Source organism: Populus euphratica, unplaced genomic scaffold (genome assembly GCF_000495115.2).
Source record: "Populus euphratica unplaced genomic scaffold, PopEup_1.0 scaffold546.1, whole genome shotgun sequence".
Classification (NCBI taxonomy): domain Eukaryota; kingdom Viridiplantae; phylum Streptophyta; class Magnoliopsida; order Malpighiales; family Salicaceae; genus Populus; species Populus euphratica.
In genome coordinates this window covers 59,069-76,259 of record NW_011500420.1, presented here as the reverse complement: position 1 = coordinate 76,259, position 17,191 = coordinate 59,069, and the positions used below count along the sequence as shown (strand labels likewise).

Below are 17,191 nucleotides of genomic sequence, written 5' to 3'. Positions count from 1 at the left end.
CACGAGATAGAGAGAAACACAGAGAGAGAGCTAAGGGTGAGAGTTGAGTTGAGTAGAGAAGTTTTCTCCTCCTCCTTGTTTTGTTGTTTGTATTGCTTTTGAGCTTGATTAATACAAACCAGTAGCTCCGTGGAGTAGGCAAGTTGCCGAACCACGTAAATTGATGTGTGTTTGAATGCTTGAATGGCCTAACAACTAGTATCAGAGCCAGGTTCTTGAAAGTTCTTGAAAAAGAGGGTGTTTGATCCAAACTCAAAAATCAAAGTTCTCAAAACGTGTTTTTGAACATACCACTGTGAAGAGGACGACGAGAGGAATCCACTGGTGAAAACCCGGCGAAAAACCAACGTCCTGCATGCCCGCACGTGCCTACACGCGCCACCACCAGAACTGTCCATGGTCACAGACGCGCCTACACGTGCGTCACGCATCTTCCTCACCAGTTTCTTGCAAATTGACTTGCCACGTCAGCAGCCACGTCAGCAGTCCTGCACAGTCATCAGCCACGTAACCTGACACATCAGTAGTCTGACCAGTCAACTACCACGTCACCTGACACGTCATCAGCCACGTCAGCTTAGCCACGTCTGTGAAAAATCCACGTGGAACATCCACGTCAGATTTTGTGGACCCCACATTACCTGCGTGGCTGACACGTCAGCATCCTGGGTTTTGACCCGGTGTGGTGCAGCGACTATTCCAACATTTTTTGCCATTCCAGACACGTCTGTAAGGTCAGATTTTGCATATTCGAATTCGAGAAAAATTAAATATGGCTGATGAAATAAAGGCTGCGAGAATTGAAAAATTTGATGGAACTGATTTTGGATATTGGAAAATGCAAATTGAAGACTATCTATATGGGAAGAAACTTCATCTTCCTCTGTTGGGGAGCAAACCAGAAAACATGTCAGAAGAAGATTGGCAAATTCTTGATAGACAAGTTTTGGGTATTATCCGAATTTCATTGTCAAGAAGAGTTGCTCATAATGTTACAAAAGAGAAATCCACAGCAAGATTGATGGAAGCCTTGTCTGGGATGTATGAGAAGCCATCAGCAAATAACAAAGTGCACTTGATGAAGAAGCTGTTCAACCTGAAGATGACAGAAAGCACCTCTGTTACACAGCATCTTAATAATTTCAACACCATCACAAATCAATTGTCATCCGTTGAAATTGAGTTTGATGATGAGATCCGAGCACTTATTTTGCTAGCTTCACTTCCAAGCAGTTGGGAAGGTATGAGAACAACAGTAAGCAACTCAGTCAGAAAATCCAAATTAAAATATGATGATATCCGAGACCTGATTTTAGCTGAAGAAGTACGAAGAAAAGACTCGGGTGAAAGCTCAAGTTCAGGTTCAGCTTTCAACATCAACACTCGAGGAAGGAGACAAGACAGAGGCTTATCCAGAGGCAGATCAAAATCCAGGTACAGAAGCAAAAGCAAGTTTGGACCCAGGAAGCAGGTTGAATGTTGGAATTGTGGCAAACCTGGCCATTTTATGAGGAGTTGCACAAAACCAAAGAAACCTGAAGCTGATTCTGTAAATGCCACTACAAACGAGGTACAAGATGCTTTGATCCTTGCTGTACATAGTCCTATTGATGATTGGGTTCTTGATTCTGGAGCTTCATTTCACTGTACTCCACACCATGAAATGATGCAAAATTACACTGCTGGAAATTATGGGGTAGTCTATCTGGCCGATGGACAACCATTGGAGATTGTGGGTATAGGAGATGTGCAAATCAAGACAATGAATGGATCTACATGGAACTTGCAAAATGTAAGGCATGTTCCTGAACTAAAGAAGAAGTTGATCTCGGTCGGACAACTTGATGATAGTGGCCATTCAATCCTTTTCTCTGGAGGAATGTGGAAGGTATCAAAGGGAGCAATGGTTTTGGCTCGTGGAAAGAAAACCGGCACCCTGTATATGACCACAAGATCAGCAGATATAATTGCCTCTACTGAAGCAGAAAATCAGGCACAGCTATGGCATTGCAGACTCGGCCATATGAGTCAAAAGGGGATGAAGATACTTCAGTCAAAGGGAAAGCTGCCAGAATTAAAAAATGTTGATCTAGACATTTGTGAAAGCTGTGTTCTCGGAAAACAGAAGAAGCTCAGTTTCTTAAAGGTTGGCAGGACCTTAAGACCAAGAAAACTAGAACTGGTGCACACAGATTTATGGGGACCAGCTCCAGTAGCATCTCTTGGCGGTTCTCGGTACTATGTCACTTTTATTGATGACTTTAGCAGAAAGGTATGGGTCTACTTTCTGAAAAATAAATCTGATGTGTTTGACACATTCAAGAAATGGAAGGCTATGGTTGAGACTGAATCAGGTTTGAAGCTGAAATGCTTACGATCTGATAATGGAGGAGAATACATTGATGGAGGTTTCAAGGAGTATTGCGCTGTCAACGGTATCAGAATGGAAAAGACAGTTCCAGGCACACCACAACAGAATGGTATTGCTGAACGGATGAACCGGACCATCAATGAACGAGCTAGAAGCATGAGGTTGCATTCTGGGCTACCTCAAACATTCTGGGCTGATGCAGTTCATACTGCAGTTTACTTGATCAACCGTGGACCATCAGTACCTTTGGAGTTCAGACTGCCCGAGGAAGTCTGGAGAGGAAAAGAAGTACAGCTTGCTCACCTAAAAGTCTTTGGGTGTGTTTCCTATGTGCATGTAGACTCTGATGCTCGCAACAAGCTGGATGCCAAATCAAAGAAATGTTTCTTTATTGGCTATGGAGATGAAGAATTTGGATTTCGGTTCTGGGATGATCAAAACAGGAAGATTATCAGAAGCAGGAACGTGATCTTCAACGAGAAAGTTTTGATTGACTACTCTGAGATATTTTCTCCAGTTGTGAAGCTTACAATAATCAGAGTTGTTCTGAGACACAAATTGAAGAGTTGCCACCACGATCAATTGAGTCTATATCTTCATGTGTTCAACCATCAAAAACTTGATTTGAAGTCATTATCATTCAATCTCAAATACTCAGTTGCTATGTTAAACATTTTGACAACTCCTATATCATTTTACTGTTGTATGTGGATGATATGTTGATTGCAGGATCCAGCATGGAAGAGATTGACAAGTTGAAACAACAGTTGCCAAAATAGCTTGAAATGAAGGATCTAAGAACTGCTAAACAAATACTTGGCATAAGAATCATCAGAGATAAAGACAAAGGCATGCTAAAGCTTTCACAGATAGAGTATGTCAAGAAGGTTCTCAGTAAATGTTGGAATTGTGGCAAACCTGGTCATTTCATGAGGAGTTGCACAAAACCGAAGAGACCTGAAGTTGATTCTGTAAATGCCACTATAGACGAGGTACGAGATGCTTTGATTCTTGCTGTACACAGTCCTATTGATGATTGGGTTCTTAATTCTGGAGTTTCATTTCACTGTACTCCACACCATGAAATGATGCAAAACTATACTGTTAGAAATTACGGGGTAGTCTATTTGGCCGATGGAAATGCATGGAAAGGGTACTTTGTATAGTGACAGTCAGAGTGCAATCTTCCTTGCCAAGAATCCAGCATTTCACTCCAGAACAAAGCACATATAGATCAAATATCACTTCATCCGACAATTGCTCGACGATGAACAACTGTTACTTGAAAAGATCTGTGGAAGCAAGAATCCAGCTGACATGTTAACCAAAGGAGTAACTCTCGATAAACTGAAGCTGTGTAAAGCTTCAGTTGGTCTTCAAGATTAAAAAGACAAACCTAACGCCATTTGTGTCCAAGTGGGAGATTGTTATGTGTGGACACTAATGGTCGGTGGCAGCCATGGTTGGTGGCAGCCATGCTTGACATGGTAAGAGTCAAATGGTGGGTGCCTAACCAAAGAAAATGTTGCCCACCATTGTTGAACAAAGGAAGAAGATTGTCTCCCACATCAGCTATAAATAGAGAGTGCCATTGATAACTGATAACCATGAAATAGAGAGAAACATAGAGAGAGCTTAAAGTGAGAGTTGAGTTGAGTAGAAAAGTTTTTCTCCTCCTCCTTGTTTTGTTGTTTGTATTGCTTTTGAGCTTGATTAATACAAACCAGAAGCTCCGTGGAGTAGGCAAGTTGTCGAACCACGTAAATTGATGTGTGTTTGAATGCTTGAATAGCCTAACAATAAGGGGACGTGAGAGTGTGATTTCCCTACATGAGTTTCACTCATAGTTGCTTGTAGAGGAAGTGATTGTAGAAGCATCAGCTCATTCTCCTTTATTGACAGCAATGGCTGCAACTACAGGTTTTCCTATGAATCATAGCTCATCTTTGACTATTAATAAAGGATTTAAACCTTATAGTGGGAACAGAAACACTGGTAGAGGTCGGTTTAATCAAGGAACCAGACACTTTCACTCTAAACTAGTGTTTTCTTCTATAACACATGAACGCCCACACTCTAATCCTGGAGTTCTTGGACCTTCCCCTAATCAACAGTTTCACAGTCACTCTGCATCTATGATGCACATCTACCAATTATGCAATACTGAGGGCCATACTGCTCCGTTTTGTGATGCTTCTTCTTATCAAAAACCAAAATGTCATATTTGTGGCGGCCTTAATCACACTACCTGGTTTTGCTTCTATAATGACAAAGGACCAAACTATATTGGCATGCATTCTAGGCTTATTCCTCTCAGCAGTCTTATCCTACACAATCACCAACTATGCAACAATCCTCATATCGAGTTCCTTCACCTCATCCCTCATTCTCATCTGCTCAGTTTCCAGACTCACAGCCTACCATTCAAGTCATGCACACTATGCTCCACCCTGCACCTTCAGCATCCAATTCTTCTGGATCATCTCAAGTATGGCTTACTGATTCTGGTGCAACAAATCATATGACAGCTGATTTGAATAATCTGACATTGACCTCACCATATCCAACAACTGACACAATTCATACTGTTAATGGTGAAGGTTTGACAGTGTCTCATGTTGGTTAGTCTATCATCAATTCTTCTATGTCTTCATTCAAGTTGGACTCTGTGTTACTTGTTCCTCAATTAACTCAGAATCTATTGTCAGTCCATTGGCTCTGCCTTGATAATAATTGCTGGCTTTTTTTTTATGCATATTGCTTTTGGATTCAGGAAAAAGCCACAAGGAGGATTCTTTACAGAGGCTTGTGCAGTAATGGCCTGTATCCTATCCATGCATCTTCATCCTCATCTTTCACTCAGCCTTCTCCAGCTCAGGCATTTCTTGGCCAACTTGTTCAGTCCAATCTATGGCACCATAGGTTAGGACATCCCACAAATTCTGTAGTCTCCCTCATGCTAAATAAAGCTTATATTCATGTTCCCAAAACTTCTTCCCCTATGATGTGCCATCCCTGTCTTGTAGGGAAAGTTAGGAAATTACCCTTTCCTCAACATCATCACAAATTCAATTCTCCCTTTGCTACTATCCATACTGATTTGTAGGGACCTGCACCATGTGTCTCAGTGGATGGTTATAGATATTATACTATCTTTGTTGATGAATGTACATGTTTTTGCTGGTTGTTTCCCCTAGTCAATAAGTTTGATTTATTCTCTACATTTGCTGCGTTCTATAACCTTCTTATTACACAATATTCTGCTACTGTTAAAATTTTGCAGTCTGATGGAAGGGGAGAATATACCTGCAATCGTTTACAACAATTTCTTCTTGATAAAGGCATTACTCATCACCTCTCTTGTTCACACACCCCTGAACAAAATGGGGTAGCTGAGAGGAAACATAGACATGTTATGGAAACCACAATCACTCTATTGCACACAGCCAAACTACCAATTTAATTTTGTTTTTATGCATGTTTAACAGCTACATATCTCATCAACCGTATGCCAACTCCTGTCCTTCTTCACAAATCTCCTTTTGAGATGTTATTTGGGTCTTCTCCAGAGCTTAATCACCTTAGGATATTTGGATGCGCATGTTTTCCTCTTCTTCGTCCTTATAATCATAACAAACTGCAGCCTACAACTTCCAAATGTGTGTTTCTTGGTTATGGCATAAAATACAAAGGTTATTTGTGCTATCATGTGCCTACTCTGCGATTGTATGTTTCAAGACATGTTATATTTGATGAAACACAATTTCCATATCCTGAATTCTCATCATCCTCGCTCACAACTCAGTCCCCACCATCCTCTACTTCCTCCACATGTCCTGTGCTTCTTGTTAATACCGAGAACATAGTTATTACTTCAAGTCCTGTTTCTCCTTCCCACCATACACCTGGTGTATCTACAGTCTCTCCTAGTTCTCATTCCATTACTGCTTCCATTCAAGCTTCTTCTCCTCCTCATATGGCGTTTGATATGAGTATCAGTTCTACTACTTTTAATCCTAACAACTTGCAAGTGGTTATGTCCATTGCTTCTCTCAATTTGCATCCCATGCAAACTAGAAGCAAAAGTGGCATTACTAAACAGAAGGCTTTCTTAGCTAGCATTCAAGATTATAGCATGGTTGATATGTCTTTAATAGAGCCAGCAACTTACAAATCTGACATCAAAGCTCCTGTGTGGTTACAGGCCATGCAAGATGAAATTACTGCATTACATACTCAAGGCACCTGGAGTCTTGTTCCATTACCAGCAAAGAGGAACTTGGTGGGGTGCAAGTGGATTTTCAAGATCAAACATCATTCGGATGGTTCGATTGCTAGACACAAAGCACGGTTGGTTGCTAAAGGGTTTAGTCAGGAACCTGGCTTGGATTATGGGGACACCTTTAGTCCTGTGGTGAAACCTGCCACCATTCGACTAATTCTTTCCCTGGCTGCTCATTTCAATTGGCCTCTCAGACAATTAGACGTAAAAAATGCATTCCTGCATGACATTCTTCAAGAAGAGGTCTACATGTCCCAGCCTCCTGGTTTTGAAGATTCATTGCATCCTCATCATGTGTGCAAACTGCATAAATCCCTCTATGGATTAAAACAGGCACCTAGGGCCTGGAATACACGTTTTACTCAATTTCTGCCTTCCTTGGGGTTTGCCACAACTTATTCTGATTCATCCTTGTTTGTCAGATTGTGGTCCTGCTCCTGTATGTAGATGATATTATCCTCATAGGAAGTGCATCTGTTGCCATTCTGCAGGTTATCCAAGCTCTCTCCACTAAATTTGATATCACAGATTTAGGCTCTCTTCATTTTTTCTTGAGGATACAGATCACTCACATCTCTACTGGCTTGTTTCTTTCACAATCTAAATATGTTGAGGATTTGCTGCTTAAATCTGAGATGGTTGATGCTAAACCATGTGATACTCCATGTCTTCCTCATCATCGCCTACTTAAAGAAGATAGGGCACCGTATCCTAATCCTACGGTATATCACAAGAAGATGGGGCACCGTATCCTAATCCTACAGTATATCGTTAGGGGCTCTGCAATACTTGACCTTCACACGACCTGACATTGCGTTCTCTGTGCATCAAGTCTGTCAATTTATGTAGAATCCAATGGTGTCTCATTTCACTGTTGTGAAACGAATTTTACGCTACCATAAAGGCACATTGCATGTTGGTATTTCTTACACTAAAGGAGATTTGCAGCTCAAGGCGTTTAGTGATGCTAACTGGGCAGGGGATCCTAATGACTGACGCTCCACTACTGGCTTGGTAATCTTTTTGGGCGACAATCCTATATCATGGTCTTCCAAAAAGCAATAAACTGTGTCCAGATCATCAACAGAGGCTGAAAATCGAGCCTTATCCTTTACTACCGCTGAAGTGGATTGGCTCAAGCAGTTATTAGCCTTTCTGCATGTTTCATTACCTCATAATCCTGTTCTTTTCTGTGATAATCTCTCTGTCATTGCTCTATCGTTTAATCCTGTTCAACATCAACGAACCAAACACATTGAGGTCGATGTGCATTTTGTTCGTGAATGAGTTTCCCAGAAGCAATTGTCAGTTCAATTTGTTTCCTCACAGGAACAGTTTGCTGATATTCTCACGAAGGGGTTAAGTGCTCCTCTCTTTCGCACTCATTGCTGCAATCTCAGACTTAGTTCTCCACCCGCCTGATCTTGAGACATACATGCAAAAAATACTAATGAATTAGACCAAAATTGAAAAAAAAAATACACTATCAATTTAAATTAAAATGTAAAATTAAAAACAATAAAACTTGTATAAAATAGTTAAGGAAAAAAAATCATAAGAATAAATATCAAATTAAAAACACCAACACATGATGAAAAAACCTGAATATTTAGAATTTTTCAACACATTTTGAATTTTTTTACATAAAAAAAATATAAATGTAAATTAAATTTTTTTTGCATGCATTCAATTAAATAAATCACAAACCATTATGTAAATAAATAAATAAAAAGTAATTAATGATAAATAAAAAGATATTTGAAAATATTAAGATACTAATATATATTAAGATATTTAATATTTTAACATACTAGTTATGTTTAATGAATTTATTTATGAAAATTAATTTGAAATAAAGATTGACACAAACAAAATGTATTGAATAAAATAAAAAAAAAATATAATATTCAAAGTTACAAATATTAAAAATATTGTGAAAAATAAATATTTAATTTATATAAATATTAAAAAATTAAAGACTAATTATACTAATTAAAAAAAAAACTTAAACACAACCAATATAATTAAAAAAGATTTGCTATTCAATGAGTGGTTAAAAAACCTAATGAAATTATAAAGAAAGAATATTAATTAAAATATAAATTTAAAAATTATTTATAATTCACAAAAAAATATATTAATATAAAAAAATAAAGCTAGGCACTGCTAGGCCAAAAACTAGGCCCGTGTATAGGCATTTTATTTTATTTTTTCTAGTATAATAAAGTGAATGATAGTTCGTTTGCCTCAACCATTTGCAACAAAAACGAAACATTTAATTTTTTTTTCTTTTTCAGCTTTTTTGTTTTTTTTATAATTCTAAAACATACATAAAAAAATTACAAACACACACGTCACTTCTCATTATGTTCTTCTCCCACAACCACGTTTACATGTTACAAAATCACTAAAAAATTAAAATAAATCAAAACAACACATTAAACAATTCAAACAAATTAAACAATAAAAAATTATAAAATAAACTCCAAATATCCATAACAGTGCTGGGGATGCCTTCTGAAACTGCATGCACTGTGGTGGCGTTTCTTTTCCATGCACCACCACCATTGACGGCATGTGAATTCACGCGCCGTCACGAAAAAAAACCAAAGGTGGATGATCTAGCTCAGCTTCTTCTCCTCTTCCTTTCTTTACTGGTTGTGAGGAACACAATCACCTGCAACAACAAACAAAAATCGCAAACCAAAAATCGCAACAACACACTTGATTTTAGTTTTTTTCTTTCTTCCTGGTTTGCTGCTTTTTCCTTCTTCAGATGGCAGATCTGGCGAAGGCGGGTCGCGGTGGATGCAGGCGGATCCGCTAGTGACTGGAGGCTTCGGTATGGAGGAGAAGGGGGGTGTTTCCTAGGTGTGAGTGCTGCCGTGTGTGGGCGGCGCTGATGGCTCTATGGGTGTGCTGTTGGATGGTCTTCACTCCTGTTGGTGGCAGCGGTGGTTGGCCTTGCTGCTATTGTCCGACTGCCTCTAAAAGGCTGGTAGATGGAGACGGGGAAAACGGTTCTGTGCTGTGCTGGTGCCGTGGGGAGTGGTTGGTGATGGAAGGGAACAACTGGGATGGAGAGTGAGGAACTGTCTTGCGACCAACTAGGAAAAGGAAATGAGGAGGAAGGCGACTGATTTGGCCAAGGAAAAAGGAGGCTACTATGGTTTTCTTTGGCAAAGAACACTAGAGGAAGAGGGGAGTTTGTGATGAGGGAGGAGCTGCTGCAAGTGTAGGGGAGAAGACAAAACGATGAAATGGTAGGGGTTCCTTGGCTTTGTTTCGGGAGAGCAACCACTAAGGACCCCAGGGGACGGCGGCTTTGTTTCCGAAAACAGAAAACAGATCAGCCTTTAAGGGGGGCTGCGGCTTCTTTGGTTTTGAAGAAATAGGTTTAGGTTTAGGTTTAGAATTAGGTTTTTATTTTTATGAATATCGATTCAAATGAGGAAAATTAATAATTATAAAAATAACGTGTTAAAAGTCCAATATATTTCACACATCTTTGAAATTTTAAAGTTTTTTAAGAAAATGTTGAAAATACTTTTAGTTAAATTGGTTCAAATTGAGAAATCTTTGTAAGTAAATTGTTAAATCTGCTCAAATTGTTTCAGCAAGGCTCTCATCTGTGAATTAATTCAAATATAATTCTGCCTTATCTGCTATTTCATGCATGTCACTTACATTCAAATACATATATAGACATACACAAGTATACATTACACTAATGAAGCCTCTGATTCAAATCAATCAATCCCAATGATAAAAACAAAAGTTGATCGATTTCTACGTCTATGATTCAAATCAATCCATCCCAATACATTAAACATGTGGTTTACATTCTATCTTTTCGAAAATCAGATTCAAGATTATTGCCAAAAACTGTATAAGGTTCAATCTTATTTATAATTCCACTCAATCAATCAAAAGTGTTGATCATGGCCATCTATAAGCTAACTTTTCATAACAGGGTTCCACATTATACGTGCATTTGGATTGTGACTGCCTTTTTGCACATATAGATACATTTCAAATAGGGAAGCCGCCTACGTTTGCACTTATACATGCACTTTAGAAACATTTCAAGTATAGACAGTTTGTGTGTGTCTATATATATATATATGTTTTGTGTGGGTTCAGTGTAAAAAGCAAACTTAGGTAATTGTTCCAATCAACTTAATAATATTAGAATTCTTATAAATTTTAAATTTTATAAATTTAAATCCTAATTGGTATTGAAATTCAACAATCCCAATTGATATTAAAACTCATGTATTTGGAATTAAAATATCCATATGAAATATTTGATAACTAGTTGTTATGTCAGAGAGGGTGAGATTGAGGCTTCACACAGAGGATACACAGTAATGGTTAATCGACTGAAATGGTAAATGCATTTTCAAATTTTGCAACATTATTAATTTTTCTTATAATCAAATCCTTTATAAATTTAATTAAATGTTCAATAAAATTTAATTAAGTCTATAAATATCTGATTTTAGATTTTTTTTCTTAAATTGAATTTTTTATATCAGCGCAGTCAACAAAATATTTAAGTCTATAAATATCTGATTTTAGATTTGTTTGCTTAAATTGAATTTTTTATATCAACGCAGTGCTCTCATCAGTCAACAAAATACAATTAAATTTTAATTTTTATATTTTTGAACCTCCTTAACTAATTTTTAACCATTTTTTGAGCATTCTAACATTCTCTTTTCACTGTTATATTTTTTAATTTTTTTTGTATTTTATTTTTTAAAAAAGGGATTTTAACCATTTTTTGAGCATTCTAACATTTTCTTTTCAACCTAAAAATAAATTACGATAACATTTATGGAAAGGAATAACTTCACCAAAGATTGAAATGTTCTCATGGCTATTATTTTGTTACATCCGGATTTCATGATAATCATTTAATTTTATTTTTTTTAATAGAGACTATGATGTCCGGTAATGACCAAATACAATATGCCATACAGTATGAAGTACTGATTTGAAGAGTGAAGTACTTGTTTCGTGAAAAATGTGGATATGGAAAATCAAATGGAGAAAAATAATACTCACTAGCTATGCAGTGCTCTAAAGCATTTGGTAATCTTGAATAAAATTGACAAATGCTAACCACATGTAAAATGAGACTACGTACCGATCACTCAAATGTCATTTTGCAATTTTACTTTAGGGATAACTTCTCGTACATAAGTTCCCAGCTAAAATTGGGTCCCAGGGAATTCCTTTTTCTTAATTAGGTATCTATCAATCTCATGATCATCCTTCTATCAAATAATATAATACTCTCTCTCTCTCTCTCTCTCTCTCTCTCGTATTAAAATTACAATAACAACTCAAATGTCAAATTGATTTTTTGGCTCAATAATAACTCAACCATCTTTCTTACGTATCCCTTCCCTGCTAGTAAAAACCCTTTTCAACTTAAAATTTTCAAATGTGTCACCTTAAGCTTTGAATTGTCACTTTAAAATTCTCAAATGCACATCTCAAATGTGACCTCAAATAATTACAAGGAAAAATTACTTCTCTTCTATCTATGTCTAGCAAACGGTAAACTACTTCTCTTCTGTCAATGTCTAGCAGTATGAAGAAAAATTAAGTTTCAAAACTATATACAAGCCCTTAGAGCCATTAAATTTGTGGGATCTATCATCCAATTCTGCCCTAAGATTATAATCTGATGTTTCACAATTTGTTTTTTAATTTTTTAATTAGATGTTACTTCTCTGTGTTTTTTATTTAATGATAAAATGATATATATCTTATGTCTCCACTCCTCTCAGGTCAAAGTTGATGTTAAAGTAGTTATACTTTTGTCTAGCCGTTGTTTGCTTTTATTTTAAAAAAAGAATTCATCTTTTTTATAGAGTAAAATTCTTTTCCCTTTTTTAAGGATTAAGCATATAGTTTCTAAAAATTTAATAATTGTTTAATTAGTTCAGATAAACTAGAGATTAAGTTATAACTAACTCTTTTTTGATATATAAAGCAATCATTTTAAAATCTAATTAATAAGACAGTTGATTCTTACTGAATATTTCACGGCAAGAATTCGAGTGGTACACCAGACAAGTACAAGTGTTGAAGGAAAATGTGAAGTACATGCTAATGGCATCCAAAAAGGATACAGTGGAACATATTGAGTTCATTAATCTGTTATGTTGGCTTGCTGTGTCATATCATTTTGATGACGAGATTGAAAACAGCCTTCCTGATCTTCTTGAGAAGCATGACTTGGATCTCTACACTGTATCACTTCTATTTCGAGTACTGAGACAGCATGGATTCAAAATGCCTTGTGGTGAGCGATTACTTCCAGTACTTTATAGCCTCTCAAACCTTAATTAACATCTGCAAAATTAATTCTTTGACACTATGAGAGCATTAATTAGTTCCAGAGGAAAAATTAAATCTTTAACATCTCAAAAATTAATTCTTGGACAGTACTTTAAACTCTGCTAAATCTATCTTTCATTTACAAGTAATCTATGGTCAAATTAAGATTATTAAAAAAAATGACTAGAACAGTAAAATTATTCTTTCGTGAACCAGTTGTGTTCGACAAGTTCAAGGACACCAATGGAGACTTTTAGAAAACAATCATAGACGATGTTCAAGGCATCCTGGGCTTCTATGAAGCTTCATTTTTAAGTATGAATGGAGAACAGGTACTGGATGAAGCCCTTGTTTTCACAAAGGCAAACCTGGAGTCTCGGCTATGCAATGAAGCCCACGTCTAGGAGACCATATTAGGAATGCTTTGATCCGGCCCTTTCACAAAGGCGTACCAAGAATAGAGGCTAGGAAATACATCTTTCTACGAAGAAGATGAGTCTCGCAATGACAATCTACTCAAGTTTGCCAAGATAGATTTCAATAGAGTTCAGTTAATACATCAACAAGAGCTATCCATTCTTATTTTTTTTTTATAACTATGTTTGTTTGTTGAAAAATAATTTTTTAAAAAAAAATTAGAAAAAAAATTCTGAAAAAATTTTTTTTAAAAAAAAATTAGAAAAAAAATTCCGAAAAAATAAATTATTTTTTATGTTTATTAGTGTAATAGAAAATAAGTTGAAAAACACTTTCCAATATTTAATTATGTCATGAAAAATGAGTTGAAAAATAACTTATTAATATTTTTTTTTTCAAGTTTATTATGAAAAATAAGCTAGAAACACTTTCCACTATATTAATGTTTTATTTTTTCAAATTTATTATGAAAAATAAGTTAGAAACACTTTCCACTATTCTTGCATTTGTCAGAAGTCTTCCCAGCAGTTTTCCTTGATTTTTAAGGGCTATTATATAATTTTTTATTTGTGTGATATGTTATTTAATTTATTTTGAATTTTGATGATTAGTAACATGTAAATGTGGGTGTACGAGAAAAACATAATAAAAGAAGATATGTGTGTGTTTGTATTTTATTTTATATATGTTTTGTAAATGTTAAAAAAGAAAAAAAAAATGTTTTAATTTGTATATAATCAAATATCTCGAGGATAAATAAAATTATGTTGTATTTCCTGTGAAAATGTAAAAACATGTTCCTTCATAAAATTATGTTGTATTTCTTGTGAAAATGTAAAAACATGTTCCTTTATATTTTTTTAGAATTTAATAACTAATTTATGCTTTAATAACTAATTTATTAAAGCATGAAGAATTTAACTAATATGTGGTTTGTTGACTTTAATTATGATTTAAATGTGATGTTTGTGATCCTATCTCCTACACTGATCTCCATAGCAATCTACTTACATATAAAGTTCACCACAAAACTGCTCTTTAACCAACCGTAACAGCACCACTGTTGCCAACCCCAACGCAGCAACCAGCTGCTTTCTTTGTGCAAAATCACTCTGGCTTCAATAATGCTAGACGAGGCCGTTTTCATGGAGGCTGGAGAAATAATAATAATCACAAAATGCTTATCGTGGAAATAATGGAAACAGTAATTATACTTCAGGTTAGCAATTTCGGCAACCGGGACACCGATTCTCCTCAGGACAGTTTTCTGGATCTCCCTCCCGGCGACAGGACAATTTAGGCAGCAAGGTAATCGTTTTGGTGGGTATAATCGCAGTGTAAAATGTTAGCTGTGTTATGAATATGGGCATACTACCCAATAGTACTCTCAGTTGGCTAATCATCCTCTCCAAGACAATGCAAATCTTGCATTCAATAATGCTCCTGCAACATCACCTGTCACATGGTTTCCTGATACAGGAGCAAAAGGAGCAAATCATCATGTAACACTAGATATTGCTAATATGACAAGTTTAGAACTTTACCTTGGTAATGATCATTTGCATATTGATGATGATAAGGGCCTTGTTATTTTCAAAATCGCTCACTCTAAAATTCATTCCCCAAAATGTACCTTTACTTTATCCAATATTTTACATGTTCCTCGCGTTAAAAAACCTTTCCTATTTGTTTTTAAAAATTTTGCCTTGAGAATATTGTGTTTTTTGAATTTCATTCATGTATGTTTTATGTTAAGGACTTCATGACAAAGAAAGTGCTTCTTTTCGATTAGAGTAGAGATGTCCATATGTTTTGTCTGAGTTGTTTGCCATATCATTGCCTCAGGCTTTCTCATCTACATGTCTCTACACTTTTGCTGATATCTGGTATCATCGACTTGGGCATCCAAGGCCATGTATTTTGCATTTGTTGGTGAAAAATGAAAAAAGTGTCCTATACGTCAAAATATTTTAATTTTAATTGTCTTGCATGTCCTCTAGGCAAGTCGTCTTATCTAACTCTAAAAACTACGGGTCATCAAACTCTAGCTCCTCTTGATTTAATTTTTAGTGATGTCTAGGGTCCCTCTTCTATGTTGTCATCAAACAATTTTTGATATTTTGTTATCTTTTTGGATGCTCATACAAAGTTTGTCTAGTTTCCTCTGATGGTTGCTAAATCTTATGTTTTTAATAATTTTCATCAGTTTCAAGCGCTTGTTGAGTGCTAATTTGCTTTAAAAACAAAATCTATTCAAACAGATTAAAGTGGTTAATACCGAAAACTAAATATGTATTTTAAAACAATTGATATTCACCACCGTGTGATTTGCCTACATACTCATGAACAAAATGGCATGGTTGAATGTCGTCATAGATATATTTTCAAAACTGGACTTACCCTTTTTGAGCAATGTGACGCTCCCCTTAAATATTAAAGTTATGCTTTTGAATGTTTTGTTTACTTGATTAATCGCATGCCAACTTTGATTCTTAATTATAAGAGTCCTTTCAAATGTCTTTTAAAATCATCTCCTAATTATGTTTTCCTTCAAACGTTTGGGTGTCTTTGTTTTTCGTTCCTCCATCTATACAATACTTATAAGTTAGATTTTCGTTCATCTTGTTGTGTCTTTCTAGGATATATTAACTCTCATTTAGGTTATCAATGTCTTGACTTGTCATCCAAACATATTTATCTTGCTTGTCATGTCCAGTTTCATGAACATGTTTTTCCTCTAGGTAAATCTAAACAGATTGCAGCCCCACCTACAAACTCTACTGCCTCCACTATACCGGTTACTTTATATCATCCAAAGCCACCATCTCTAACCCTTCCATCGTTACCCCCCACAACACCTACATCTCATTTGGCTCCCTTACCATTATCTGCATGTTATTATCATGATTAGGCTGTAGGTACAGGTTTAGATTCGCCACCCTCGTATGCAGTACAGGTTCTTCAGCTTGCTCCTACTAGCCCCCCTAGTTCTTTCCCTACTGGTTCCCCTGTTCTGGGAATGACTCCAGCAAATTCTACAATGATTTCTACCCCACGACTTGCACATATATTAAGCTCCTCATCAGGTTCTTCCTTTGATTCCTCTCATATAATTAATCTATATGTTGATTTGTCCATATTCCAGCTTTAGCAGATACAGGCTAATATTGATAACAACTTCTCCCAGTCGGCTCGCCTCCATCATATGGTGCTTCAACCACGTCCACCCAAGGATGCTAACTTCAGTGTTGCAACTTCCTCCTAGGTTGCAATGTTACCTCAACAAGAGCCACTGTCTTTTAAGGATGCCAATAGGTATTTGGTTTGGCATAATGCCATGCAAGTGGAAATTCGGGCACTTCACTCTAATCACACTTGGTCATTGGTGCCCTCTCATCCATCTATGAATGTGATTGGTAGTAGGTGGGTGTACAAGATTAAACACTATGCTGATGGTCGGATTGACTGATATAAAACATGGTTGGTTGCCCGCGACTTCTCTCAACAAGAGGGGATTGATTATTTGGAGACGTTTAGCCCGGTGGTTAAGCCTATTGATTAGTACTTAAAAGTGCATTTTTATCATGGTTTTATATCATCATTTTGCACTTGAAGTATCAATAACTCCTTAACTAAAGCATGTTTTATAATAATATATCTAAAAATATAAGATACCTTTAATTTGTGGTAAATATTCATTTTAAATGCAGGCCTATCACATAAATGAAAGGATTGATTGATGAATTTAAGAAATGAAATTGAAAGGA

General features: G+C 36.2%; 2 protein-coding genes across 2 annotated transcripts in view; one reads left to right on the top strand and one right to left on the bottom strand.

The window, feature by feature from the left end:
* Positions 1-17,191, bottom strand: part of LOC105114568 (probable terpene synthase 6) — a 55,559-nt gene that overhangs the window by 24,274 nt on the left and 14,094 nt on the right. The gene's annotated exons all lie outside the window — the stretch shown is intronic.
* On the top strand, positions 4,179-5,557 carry LOC105114567 (uncharacterized). The gene is made up of 2 exons (XM_011011143.1): positions 4,179-4,992; positions 5,145-5,557. The coding sequence occupies exons 1-2, from the start codon at positions 4,716-4,718 to the stop codon at positions 5,186-5,188; spliced, it is 321 nt and encodes a 106-aa protein (XP_011009445.1). The 5' UTR covers positions 4,179-4,715; the 3' UTR covers positions 5,189-5,557.

Bases quoted from the DNA above. Each gene is read 5' to 3' on its own strand.
- LOC105114567 (XM_011011143.1), top strand. From the start codon at position 4,716: ATGCAACAATCCTCATATCGAGTTCCTTCACCTCATCCCTCATTCTCA. The intron at 4,993-5,144 runs GTTAGTCTATCA...TTTTGGATTCAG, and splicing joins TTTGACAGTGTCTCATGTTG to GAAAAAGCCACAAGGAGGAT.